Source organism: Aphidius gifuensis, linkage group LG2 (genome assembly GCF_014905175.1).
Source record: "Aphidius gifuensis isolate YNYX2018 linkage group LG2, ASM1490517v1, whole genome shotgun sequence".
NCBI lineage: Eukaryota > Metazoa > Arthropoda > Insecta > Hymenoptera > Braconidae > Aphidius > Aphidius gifuensis.
In genome coordinates this window covers 23,433,957-23,446,547 of record NC_057789.1, presented here as the reverse complement: position 1 = coordinate 23,446,547, position 12,591 = coordinate 23,433,957, and the positions used below count along the sequence as shown (strand labels likewise).

At 26.2% G+C, this 12,591-nt stretch overlaps 4 protein-coding genes across 6 annotated transcripts; 2 read left to right on the top strand and 2 right to left on the bottom strand.

Annotated features, from left to right (window-relative positions):
- The first annotated feature begins 272 nt into the window (after positions 1-272).
- Positions 273-849, top strand: LOC122849639 (histone H2B). Its single transcript, XM_044148409.1, has one exon. The coding sequence runs from the start codon at positions 288-290 to the stop codon at positions 660-662; it is 375 nt and encodes a 124-aa protein (XP_044004344.1). The 5' UTR covers positions 273-287; the 3' UTR covers positions 663-849.
- A 713-nt stretch (positions 850-1,562) lies between these two features.
- LOC122850557 lies at positions 1,563-5,800 on the top strand. The gene is made up of 9 exons (XM_044149687.1): positions 1,563-1,592; positions 1,887-1,963; positions 3,300-3,498; positions 3,590-3,872; positions 4,232-4,473; positions 4,595-4,845; positions 4,949-5,229; positions 5,304-5,442; positions 5,518-5,800. Exons 1-9 carry the CDS (start codon positions 1,563-1,565, stop codon positions 5,798-5,800), a joined length of 1,785 nt encoding a protein of 594 aa, XP_044005622.1.
- A 210-nt stretch (positions 5,801-6,010) lies between these two features.
- Positions 6,011-10,224, bottom strand: LOC122849550 (pyridoxal-dependent decarboxylase domain-containing protein 1). 3 transcript variants are annotated; one of them, XM_044148288.1, is made up of 5 exons: positions 9,860-10,221; positions 9,530-9,724; positions 8,459-9,460; positions 7,212-8,384; positions 6,011-6,237 (listed from the first exon to the last, which is right to left on the bottom strand). In XM_044148288.1, the coding sequence occupies exons 1-4, from the start codon at positions 9,923-9,925 to the stop codon at positions 7,215-7,217; spliced, it is 2,433 nt and encodes an 810-aa protein (XP_044004223.1). In that variant the 5' UTR covers positions 9,926-10,221; the 3' UTR covers positions 6,011-6,237; positions 7,212-7,214. The 3 variants fall into 3 exon arrangements, with proteins under 3 accessions (XP_044004223.1, XP_044004224.1, XP_044004222.1); XM_044148289.1 differs by lacking the exon at positions 6,011-6,237 and having other exon boundaries at positions 6,544-8,384; positions 9,530-9,667; positions 9,860-10,224; XM_044148287.1 differs by lacking the exon at positions 6,011-6,237 and having other exon boundaries at positions 6,544-8,384.
- Positions 10,225-10,477: 253 nt separating this feature from the next.
- LOC122849610 (39S ribosomal protein L12, mitochondrial) lies at positions 10,478-12,110 on the bottom strand. The gene is made up of 5 exons (XM_044148378.1): positions 11,869-12,110; positions 11,400-11,800; positions 11,019-11,250; positions 10,799-10,924; positions 10,478-10,720 (listed from the first exon to the last, which is right to left on the bottom strand). The coding sequence occupies exons 2-5, from the start codon at positions 11,462-11,464 to the stop codon at positions 10,604-10,606; spliced, it is 540 nt and encodes a 179-aa protein (XP_044004313.1). The 5' UTR covers positions 11,465-11,800; positions 11,869-12,110; the 3' UTR covers positions 10,478-10,603.
- Positions 12,111-12,591: the final 481 nt, after the last annotated feature.

The window sequence follows — 12,591 nt, the reverse complement described above, 5'->3', positions numbered from 1 at the left end:
GTAAGGCGTATAAGAGAAAACTGATACTGTTGGGCCTCGAAAAACGGCTTTTATAGACTTTTTTGCCGCAACTGCGCACCAATCGCGTGGCGTTTTCACCCTTTTAGTCACTCTTTTAGTAAAGAATAGCAACAAAATTGTAAACAGCGCAACAATCACAACTCTCCTTTGCTCACAATTGCTCGTTCTCTAACACTATTGGTGCGCTGTTCACAACGAAAAATAGTTAAAAGCGGCCGAAAAAGTCCGACCCTCACAATTTCCAAGTTGATCTTTAAACTATCAACATGCCTCCAAAAGCAAGTGGTAAAGCTGTTAAAAAAGCCGGCAAGGCTCAAAAGAACATCACCAAGACTGACAAGTCCAAGAGGAGAAAGAAGAGGAAGGAATCTTACGCAATCTACATCTACAAGGTTTTGAAACAAGTTCATCCAGACACTGGTGTCTCATCCAAGGCCATGAGCATCATGAACAGTTTCGTCAACGATATCTTTGAACGTATTGCTGCTGAAGCTTCCCGTCTTGCTCACTACAACAAGAGATCAACCATCACCTCCCGGGAAATCCAGACAGCTGTTCGTCTTCTTCTTCCTGGTGAACTTGCCAAGCATGCCGTCAGTGAAGGCACTAAGGCAGTCACCAAGTACACTAGCTCCAAGTAAACAACCGGTCAACCGACAAAACATAAACCAATCGGCCCTTTTCAGGGCCATCAAATTTTTATAACTACGATCAACTTACTCAATTTCTCAATTTTGTGTTACTTAAATTTGTGATGGGATCATATATAAAAAAATAGTTACCTTCGATGACAATAAAGTTAAAAAAAAAAAAAATAAATAAAAGAAGCAATGAAGATTGTCTAGTCTATGACGGTTGTTTAGTCAAATAGTTTTGTGCAACGAGAAGCATGGTAATACTAGTAACTAAGTAGTAAGCTTGAAAAAAGTGTTTAATAAAAATAAGTGTCAGGATGTACCAGTTTTGATTTTGGCAAGTGCAACTAAAAAATAATGTGAAAACAATAATTCATAATTCATCAATGATGAGTCATCATCATTTAATAGACGTTAATCAAATAGTTATAAAAAAAATAAAAAAAAACATGTGCCTGTGATAAATATGATCGTGGCATAGTGGCTAGAGTGAAATGAAAAATTTAGCTGAAGCTTAAACTGTTTAACAAAATGTACCTTCTGCTTAGTCAACAAATCAAGCTGCTGTATGAATAATTGAAATTTATACTCATTTGTATTTTTGGAGTAAAAATTTTGGAGTACAAACTATCAACAATAATTGAAGACCATTCAGTAAGTTTTAATGAGTCATCAATGGTTAACCTTCCAACTTGTAATCCTGTTAATATTATATTTATTCTACCAAAAATATCAACAAACAATTTTATTTTTTAACCAGTATAATGCATAAATAATATTATTAATTTTTATTATTATTTCAGTTACTTTGACTGGCACTGGATCAAGTATCTACTTTCAACACCAACGTGCTGCTTTTGGGTCTGATGCAGCATGGCTATTTATTTATACAAAACTAGCTTCCTGATGCTTCCAACAGGAAGTGCAATGACTCAAGTAAGTATATAACCCTTCTATCATCCTGACAAATATGATTGAACATCTGTTTTAATGTTAATTTTTAATTTGCTCTTTTTTAGATGTCAAACTCTACCAAGGTGTACTGTTGAAAATGAAGTAACAAGATACTCTGTATAAATAATACAAATGTCAATTCACTTGTTATAGAAGCATTGACTTTAGAAAAATTTAAGTCACAATCAACAAGTAACAATTGATTTATATTAATTAATCTTTATCACAATTATAATTATAACAGCATCAATTAAATATTTTTAAAACTTTTTCTAGGTTCTTGATGATTATAAACTTGTTCTGGGATTGGAATCACCAAATCATACCATTGAATATGTGACTTATGCACCAGAGTTACAACTCGTGGTCTTGCTTATTATATTAATCATCATCGTGACCAAAGTCTAACAATACAAACACATGTCACAGCATCATCAGTTAATATTTTAAAAAAAAAATCATCATCTGGAGCTGATCAAACGTGTTAACATAATTTAGATGGTAATTGTTCTTTATTTGCTAAACTCACAGTTGATCTCATTGAGAGTTGTTATCTTGTTGATAAATTTGGTTTTTTTTATATCATCACTGATATTTATCCATCAGATAATATCAGCATTTAAAAAATTAGTTTTTTCAAATTTATTTTTTAAAATCACTTATGTAATCTTGACACATGTACAGATTATAAATTATAAAAATAAATAATTATTTTTTACAATAATAAAATTGTGAACCAATTGCAAGAAACTGAAACAAAAAAAAATCCATTTATTTCAGGAATTTAATAATTATTATTATTATTATAATTTGTTCTTTATCATTTATCATTAAATAATTTTTATATAAAGACGAATACAATTGGTACACATAATCTGTATCCTCTGTCGCAAAACCAAGATAAATATAGAAAATTTAAAAAATGATAAAAAAAATTTGATGATTAAAAAACAAATAAAGTCATTAGATAAAAATATACGCTAGGCATTATGTACATAGACAATTTTAATATGCTAACACACGTTGGTATTATCAACAACGATGATAAATTTTATTGAGGTTTTAAATAAACAGTCAGTTTTCGTATTATTTCCAAATTTACGACAAAAAGAAGTTACATATTGCTTAAAGTAATAAATTTTATTAATGCCAACTAAAATAAATATTTGTTCCTGTTTTTTTTTTTAAATAAAATGACACGTATTTCTAGTCTATAAGTACTCCAACAGTGTCAAAAAAAATACAGTCGTCTTTTTTTTTTCTAATTATTAACTGTCTCAATAGAATATTCAAAATAAAATTATTTCACAAGCATATACTGAGTTACATGTATAAGCTATTAATTTTTTTTGCATTAATGATTGAAATTTTGTAAATATAATTGATAAAAATGCTTGGTAAATATTTTTTTTGTGTATTAATATTACTACCAATGATGAAAATAGTAATTTCATCATCAATAGCTACTGAAGCAATCAACGTGATTAACATTATTTCCAATATATCATCAAAGACAATTGCTAATAAAAATGATACATTGAGATACCAAAAATTTTATTCAATATGGAATACAATTGATAAATTTGAATCGAATACTTATGAAGTAAAAAAACGTTTGGAAAATATTTTATCAAAAAAACAATACGCAAGTATATTTTACGAAAAAAAAATTGAAAATATTTTCTCTAGAATTCAATTTTTATATGACATAACTATACAATGGTCTGGATTAGTGAAGCGTAATCAATCATTAGACATCGATCTTCAAACAATTGAAATAATATCTGACAACGTTGAGTATCCAAGATCATTGTCATCAGAGCTGCACAATATATTTTTTGTGAGAATAAATCAAGTGTTTTTAAAGAAAAATTATCAATCACTTCAGGTAAGATAATTTTTTATATATTTGAATTTATTTTTTTTTTTTGTTATAAATATTTAATTGCAGAGGACGTAATTATAATTTTTAATTTCAGGAAGAAACGGTATTTCAGTGTGACATGAATATTACCCAACAACATGATTTATATTCACTTTACAATGATATTATTTTTCGGGAGATTCAAGTTTTTGCAATATTAGCATTTTCATATACGTGGAGATCCATGCATGTTTCTTTTGATTATACTGATGAAATGATAGTTGAAATGGATGAAACAAAAAAAAGAATTATAGAGTATACAAAATTATTTAAAAATAAAATGATAGTTGCTACAAATTTTATTCGTCGATGTGATCCACTTGGAAAACAAGAAAAAGGTTTAAAAATTTATATACTAATTAATTAATGTCCCTCAAGTTGTTTGATTGAATTGAATTATTTTTTTTTATTTGTTCCTGGTCTTCTTTGATTGATTTTTTAATGACGGAATTTTCTTTATTTTTATTTTCTAATTTTATCAAATAATTTGCTTAGTGAAGATCACACCACGAAATAAATTGGACAAAATAAATCAGTACAAATCAATTTTTTTGTAATATTTATACACCAATTTCATGTAATAAAACAATCGAAATTTTTTATTTTTTTTTATACAAATCTAAATTGTTTAGCTCTTGGAATTTTTGTAAATTCATATTTCTACAGACATTTATAATAAAAACTGTTTTTATTCAAGGTGAAACATATGAAGAAATTGAAGATTTAATCTACGTTTTTTCGGTTAATCAGCAAAGTTTTGAACCTAAAAATAATGCGAAATGTGAAATTAGCTGTAATAATATTCCACAAAGAATACGACTTTGTCAATCACAAGGTACTGATTGTTCTGTAGATAATCATGATTATGATGATACTTGTCCTGGTTGGACAAATGGTTGTTTAGATGTCCCATCCAAGACTGTCGAAGTTTGTCGGAAAGTAAGTAAAGATTAATAAGTTTTATATATTAAGCTTGCATGTTAATATTAACATGTTAAACAAAGAAAAAAAAAAAAGCTTTGAATTTTGAATCAGTTTAATCAGCATAAAATTAATACAGAAACCAAATGATCGACCAAGTTCGAGGCTTCATAGTGGGTTTAAAATTATCGACAAAGGTTGGGAATATGGTAACACGTCTAGTGAGTGCAGTTCAAATGAAATTATTGAAACAAATAGAGTTCATTGGTTTAATCCTTGGTCAAATGTTTGTAAAATTTGTATGTGTGGTTGCCTGGATAATCGTATTCACACTGAAACCAATACAATTCGTGCTTTCAGTTTGCTATGGTCTGAAACGAGTTATAACATGTTGAGTATTTAAATCTAAAGTATATATTAAATAATTTATAAATTTATTTTAAATATAAAATAACTTGTTGCATAATTATTTGTAAAAAAAAAAAAAAAATAGGGTAGCAACTGGTGCACGACTTGTTGCACGAGATCGAATGTTTCACATTCAGCTTCGAGAGGGAAAACTTTTGCCTTATGGAAAAATTGATAGAAATACTGAGAGATGGATACCACTTCCAAAATTTGAGTATGTTGATAATTTTCCTGCCACTGCAATTTACTCAAATGGAACGCGATATTCGTTGGAACAATCAAGAGATTTTGCTACAATACAAGCAGTTTACATGAATGAAATATGTTTACAAAAATTGATTCTTAATGAAGGCCAGTTATTGAGTGGTGTGTGAAAATTATAAATTATCTAAAAACAAATAAAAATACTTTTAATGATACTGAGATAATTTAAATTTTAGGGGTTAGATTCAATCTTGATTATTTGGAAAATCACTCACCAAGACTTTGTATTGCACTTGATGTAAAATATGGCAGTTTTGAATATCAATATGGAAACATTACTGCAAGCACAAATTATACAAAACAATTACCAAAACCGTAATAAAAAATTTAAAACTATTTATTAAAAGCTTAAAATTAATAATAGATTAATAATTAATTTTTTTATTTTAGAACTGAATTGATTTTAAATAGTGCAGATAATCCACTTAAATTTAAAAGACACCCTTATGATTCTGAGGAAAATAAATTTATTTCTATTCAAGGAACAGATATGGTTAAAGATGCATCACAAACAACTATTCCATTTTTTGATCTTCAAGATGTTGCTACTGATCCAAGTGTACCACTTTCTGGAATTGAATTATTTCACAAAGGACGAGTTGATGGTACATCTGGTGGATATATTTCATTAAAAATTTATCCATTAAATTTAACTGTGTATATGGATCCATAATCATTCTCATATTAAAATTAAAAATATTTAAAAATATATCAAATTATTGACACAATAATTTTGCGTTAAAAAATAAATTTATTCAGCTCTTAAAATTTATATTATGCTGTTTATAATTTTATTTCTGCCTTTGTTTAACTAAAAAAAAAATAACAATAAAAATTAAATATTTAATTAAGGGTTTAATAAATTAAATTTTAAAGTATTCATAATGGATAATGATTGTAATAATTTAAATAATTTATTTCAATTTAAAAAATATATACTTTTTCAATACCATCAATTTCCAGTACTATAGTGTAATCGATCTTTCGTGCTGGAACATCTTTTCTGCATTCAATACTACAATGACACTTTGTTGTGATAGAAAATATGACCAAGAAGTGGTTTCTCAAGTGAAAATGATGTATCAAAATATCATAACACTAGCATCGAAACTGAAAAATTAATTTTTTAATATTTTAATAATTTTTTAAACAATATATAAACTTTTTTCAATATTAGATAAAATCAAATTTTTTTTTTCATAATTGGAATACTTTATTACAACGTTTTGGTACATAACTATATATAATCGAACTTAATATTGTTTATTGGTGTATTGACAATTAAATGTTACTGTACTTAAAAAACTGTTTTTTTTTTTTTTTTTCTAGTACAAGTTTACGTTTTTAATAGGTTTTTTCATTTTTATTAATTTATTAATTCAAGATTATTAATTTGTTATTATTTTTTTTTTTTTAATTCGTTTAATTTATATTTTTTCATACCCTTCGAATGATCGTTATTTTATCAAGCTTGGTTATGGAACAAACCAGCCAGAAAGTCTTTGGTAAAAATATTAAATTATAATTATAAAAAAATAATATTTAAATTTTGTGCTTGTGAAAAAGAATTTAAAAATTAATTTACCATTTATTTATTTATAATTAATAAATAAATTAACATAAGGATTGAAAAAATAGCCGGTGGAATTTTCATTGTATTTGCAAAAATATTAAGAATTTTTAAAATCTATAATTGAGAATTTTATTATTGCTGATTAGATATAAAGAAGAAAAAAAAAAATCAATAATTATTATCAATGAATAGTATAAAGTTTAAAAATATTATTTCTTTTTAAATTTAATTCAATATATTTATTGAATAAGTACATTACTAAGAGCAATATCTAAAGGCAAAAATATATTATTAAACTAAAAATATTTACGAATTGTTTTTTTTTTAAAAAAAACATAATTTCATATACATAATTTCTTGTTATTAAATTTATAATTTGATAAATAAAATAACAATCAAGATCCATAACAAAAGAAAAGAAAAAAAAAAGAACAGATCAACAAAAAAAAGCTAAATGATTAAAAAAAAAAAAATAATACAATTATACAAAGTGGTAAAATAAAATTTTTACCAACTACGTTGTTGAAGTTTCTTCATTAACTTGTGCAACAGTATTTAAAATATTTGTAATGGCATTTGGTGTAACACCTTTTCCACTTTGTAAACTGGAATGACTTGATGAACGACTGTGACTTTGACTACCAGCACCAACAAGTGTTTGTACAAGTGGTTGTGGTGGTGTTCTAGCTCCAGAACTTGTTGAATTTGTTGTATTTGGTTGTAATTGCATATGATATTTATATATATTTTCAGTTGATTCAACAACACCAGCTTGTAAATTTAAACTTCTACCCCTAACACCAGTTTCTTTAGCAACTGGATTCCACCAATTAACAAAACTACCAACAACTGGTACATGTCTTAATATACCATCATTCCATAATTTTTCAGCATTTTCACGTTCTAAATCAGTTTGTGCTGCTTCAATACCACGTTTAACAACTTCTGACATTGTATCAAGTAATTTTGAATTAGCTTCAACTTCTTGTCCAACTTGTAATACAAGTGTTAATAATTCAGCAACATCTGTATCTTGTGTAACCATACCAAAACGTACACATGCTAAATTATCATTACCTTCACCTAATGAAAATGCAGCATCAGTACTTCTTAATACATCAACAAGTTGTATATTTAATTTATTTAATTCATCTTTTGTTTGTTCTGTCATTAATTGTATCCATGCTGGTGGTGTATATCTAACACCACCTAAACCAGCCCAACCAGGCATATCAACTAATTGTAATGATTCATTTTCTGTAACAAGACGTATAAATGTTTCTTTATGTTCAACTGTTGCATTTAATATTTCAATTTGTTGATCAAGACATGATACAACATTATCAATATCATTTTTAGTTGGTGATAATGGCATATTTTCAAGAAAACATATACGTATTGCAATACCATAATCATCAATATCAACAAGTTCAATTGGTACATTATCAATATCACGTTGTAATATTTGACCAAGCCATGAATTTAATTTATCAAAATATGCTGGTATTTGTTCATTTGTCGTTTGAATATTATTATTATCATTTGTATTTGAAAATTTTGATGGTACATATTGAAATACAATTGAACTTGATACAGCATCAAATATTTGTGGACTTGTTAAACTTATTGATGATGGTAAATCATTTGTTGTATATGTACCAAGTTCACCACTTGGTATTTGACTCTAAAAAAAAAAAGCAAAACAATATTTAATTATAGTAATCACAACTTTTTTTTGTTATATTTAAATTAACTTACAAGAAATCTGATGGTTTGATATTTTTTAATTTGTAAATATAATTCTTCAATTGCTTGAAAACATCTATTAAATTTTTCTTGTATACCATCACGTCCTAGAACTTGTAATGCAGCCCAAAGTGGTAATGTTGGTAAACGTCTTGATAATGATTCAGTCATTAAACCAGATGCAAGTGATAATGTTGTATCACGTTGTGTTGGTCTACCACCTTTAGTATCAGTTAATCTGTATAATGTAACATGTGGAAGTGCTGGTATACCAAGCCAAATACCAATTGGTAATGTAATACTATCAGCAATTTTAGATGATAAATCTTTTGTTGTATTTGTTAATGATAATGCAGCTAATGAATGTCCACGTATATGTAACCATACATTATATTTATCACATATTTCATGTAATCTTAATACATTATCACAATGACCAGTTATAACTGATCCAACTTCAGCAATAACAAGTAATGGTATTGAATTATTTAATTTAGTATCTTCAGATAATTTACGTTCTAATGCTGATACATCCATTGTTTGTTTTGATCCAAACATTGTATTTTGTGGTATTGGACGTATACATTTTAATGGTAATGATAATTGACGACATAAATATTGTACAACACGTAATGGTGCTGATGATGAACTATATATTAATGGTGGTTTTGTTGATAATGCTGTAAAACCATCTTCCATATATTGTGGATATTTACGATGTAATGCTAAACGTGTTACACGTACAAGACCATCAAGTGGATCATCATGAAATGATGATGCACAATCAACAAAACGAAATATATGACTTAACCATCTTGTTGTATCAGCAGATAAACGTCCAGCAAGACGTTGTGCATGACTACGTGGTAATGCTAATGCATAAGCAGATACTGAATGTGTTATTAATGATAATTTTGTTGCTTCAGTTAATGTTGGTAAATTTATTATTTGAATTTGATGATCTTGATTTTGTTCATCAGATGATTGTGATACATCTTCGTGAATTATAAGATCCTGAAAAACAACAATAATTAATACACATGTATTTATGTTATTTAAAAATTTAATTTTAATAATATTTACCTGAATTAATGACAATATTGTTTCTGGACTTTTTGGACTTGATAAAAAACCAGATGGATTATTCCATGTTGAACCAGAACCATTATTATCACTATTTTTTTCAACAGCTTCTTCAAGCCTTGATATAACTTCTGATGCCTGAAATTCAATGGCATCCACGTCATTTATGTTTGACACTTGGATGTCTTGACAGATCTGTCAAAACACAAAAACAATGTACATCAAATTTTTATTTTTTTTTATTTTAACAAACTATATTATAATTTTTTAACTGGAATAAATAATTATGTAGAGTTTTATGTTTAATATATATTTTTATTTTAAACAAACCTCTAGTATATTTTTTTCCATTGCTGGTGGATCCTTTGATTCAGCAGCAGCAGCCTCCTCGGCCATCGTGGCAGACAGTCGTCGTCGTCGTCGTCTTCGTAGTTCGTAGTCGTGGCGCAGGAGTGTAACACTTGAATCACTTAAATAATTCTATTTATTATTAAAACATATTTTTATTCATCATAATTACTCTTTATATGCGGAATCGAAATTTCATTACAATAATAAAAGAAGTATTAATTTTAGAATACTGTCAAATTGGAGGGGATTAATGATTATTTTATTTTTCGATTTTCATTACGGCCCTGACAATTTCAAAATGGCTGACGTCTGTAGTAATAATGTTTGTCGTTGTCATGAACCTTTTAATTTACCGGTGTTTATGTAAGATTAATAAATTATTATTTTTCTTTTTCAATTGCATACCAGTGCATTGATAAACCACTTGATAATTTTTATCAATCATTAAATACAATAAATACAATTCTTTTTTTTTTACAAAATAAAAATGACATGAATTTTTTCTTGCTACTTTTTTTTCTTCATTAAGATTTGTTATTTTTATTAGCTCTATTTGAAAATATTGGGTAACAAAATAAAAATAAAATAACAATATAGATTATTTATTATTTTTGACTTGTTTATTTTTTTTAAAATAACAAAGAATTATTAAAATGTAGAAAGCAACAGTGGATTTTAGTTTAATCCTTTTTTTTTTTGTCGTTAATTTTTCTTAATAGTTATTTATACAATTTCAACTTCACCTCCAACTTTGACAATTGCTGCTTTAAGTTGTTCAGCTTCTTCTTTTGATACATCTGATTTTACATCTGTTGGTGCACTCTCGACAAATTTCTTTGCCTGAAAAACAAAAGATGAAAAATGTTATTTAAATTGCTAAATGATGAATTATTTTAAAAATGTTTAATGATTAATTACCTGGACAAGATTCATTCCTGGTATAAGAGTTTTAATTTCTTTGATTAGTGCAACTTTTTGTTTATCATCGAATTTTGTCAATTTAACTGTGAATGATGTTTTAACACGTTCAGGAACAGCTTCCTCCTGTTGTGACATAATCGAAAATTATTATTCTAGCAATCTAGAGATCAAAGTTAATTTATAAACAAATTAATTTATAAAAATTAAATAAACATACATCAGTTTTAGCCATGACCATTCCACCCATTGGCATGACAGGTGCATCAGGAAGATTGAGTCTTTTTTTCAAAAGATCACTCAATTCAGAAACCTCAATGAGATTTAAAGTTGTTATTTCTTGTGCTAATTTTTCGATTTTTGGACTAATTGGTTTGTCAACACTTTCCGGTAAAGGAATGCTTAATTTTTCTACAGCTGCTGGTGCAACTGCTGCCTCACAATATGTCATACTAAAATTTAAAACAAAACATTTATATATTTAAAAAATTTACAAAAATAAAAATTAATAATTATTAAACTTCAATTTGTATTTTAGGTTATGTAAGACACAAAGTTTGTTAATATTTTGAATTAATAATCAAGTTTTAGATTAATTTACCAATTATGAAATTGTCTCAACTGGTGCATCCTCCTCTGGGAAACCATTCTCAGTGTGTTCATCATGTTGTTATTTTAATTTTAATAATTTATTTAATTATTACAAATCAACAAGCCGGAGCGAAATTTTTCTACAACACACGATGGCTGCGATTATTATTATTTTTTTTTTTTTTCTCTCTTTTTTATCATCGACACACGAGACATCTTACAGTTGTATTATAAAATAATAATAAAATCAGTGGGAAAATTGAGTAATTTTTTAAATAATTAAAATTATTTTTAATTGTTTTTTTTTTTTTTTTATTCAATTGAACAAGGATTTCCAATTTTAAAATGTCCCAGAAAAATCATATTCAAAAATGTTATGATAACGTAATAAATAACCAATGAGTTTCGAACCTAAAAAAAAATATTTACTATTATTTTGTAATTAATAATAATTAAGGTTGTATTTTAAAAATTAGTACCTCGTAATTTTGCATGTTGTATTGAAAAATCCATCGACAAACACATAACCAAGATGACAATGATACAAGCAATAAAACAGCTTCTTCAGGTGAAGCACAAATTTGAATATTAAGCATTGATTATTTATTTTATTAATTTTAATTATTTAAAGTGTTTTAATTTTTTAAAAAATTTTTAATCATTTTATTTTTATAAATTAACTATGGATTTTGACATTTTTTGATGACACGAAATTGTGATTATCATATGTTTTTTGTGTAAATGAAAAATAAAATTTTTTTTTTTTTGTTTAATTATTGAATTAATTATTTATTTATATTAATCAATAATTTTTTTTTTTATTTTTGCTTACAAAATATACAAGGAATAATTCTTAAGCAATAAAAAGGAATATTTTTTATTTTTGACAAAATTTTTTTTTTGATAAATACTAATGATTATCAATAGAAATATCATTTAAATTTTAACGAGTAAATATTAAGGTATGTTTATTTAATAGCTTAGTCTATGCTTTAGACTTTCTTGTTTTTTTTTTTTTTCAATTTTACATTAACAAATTATGCTTATTATTTTCAATGATCTTAACAAATTAAATGATAGTTTCAAGTATTAATTAATTATTATTATAATAATTTGTTCGTGATTTATGATTTCAATTCCAAATAAAAAAATAATTCAACATGTGCTTGTTTTTTGTAAATAATAATGATTTTTTTTTTATT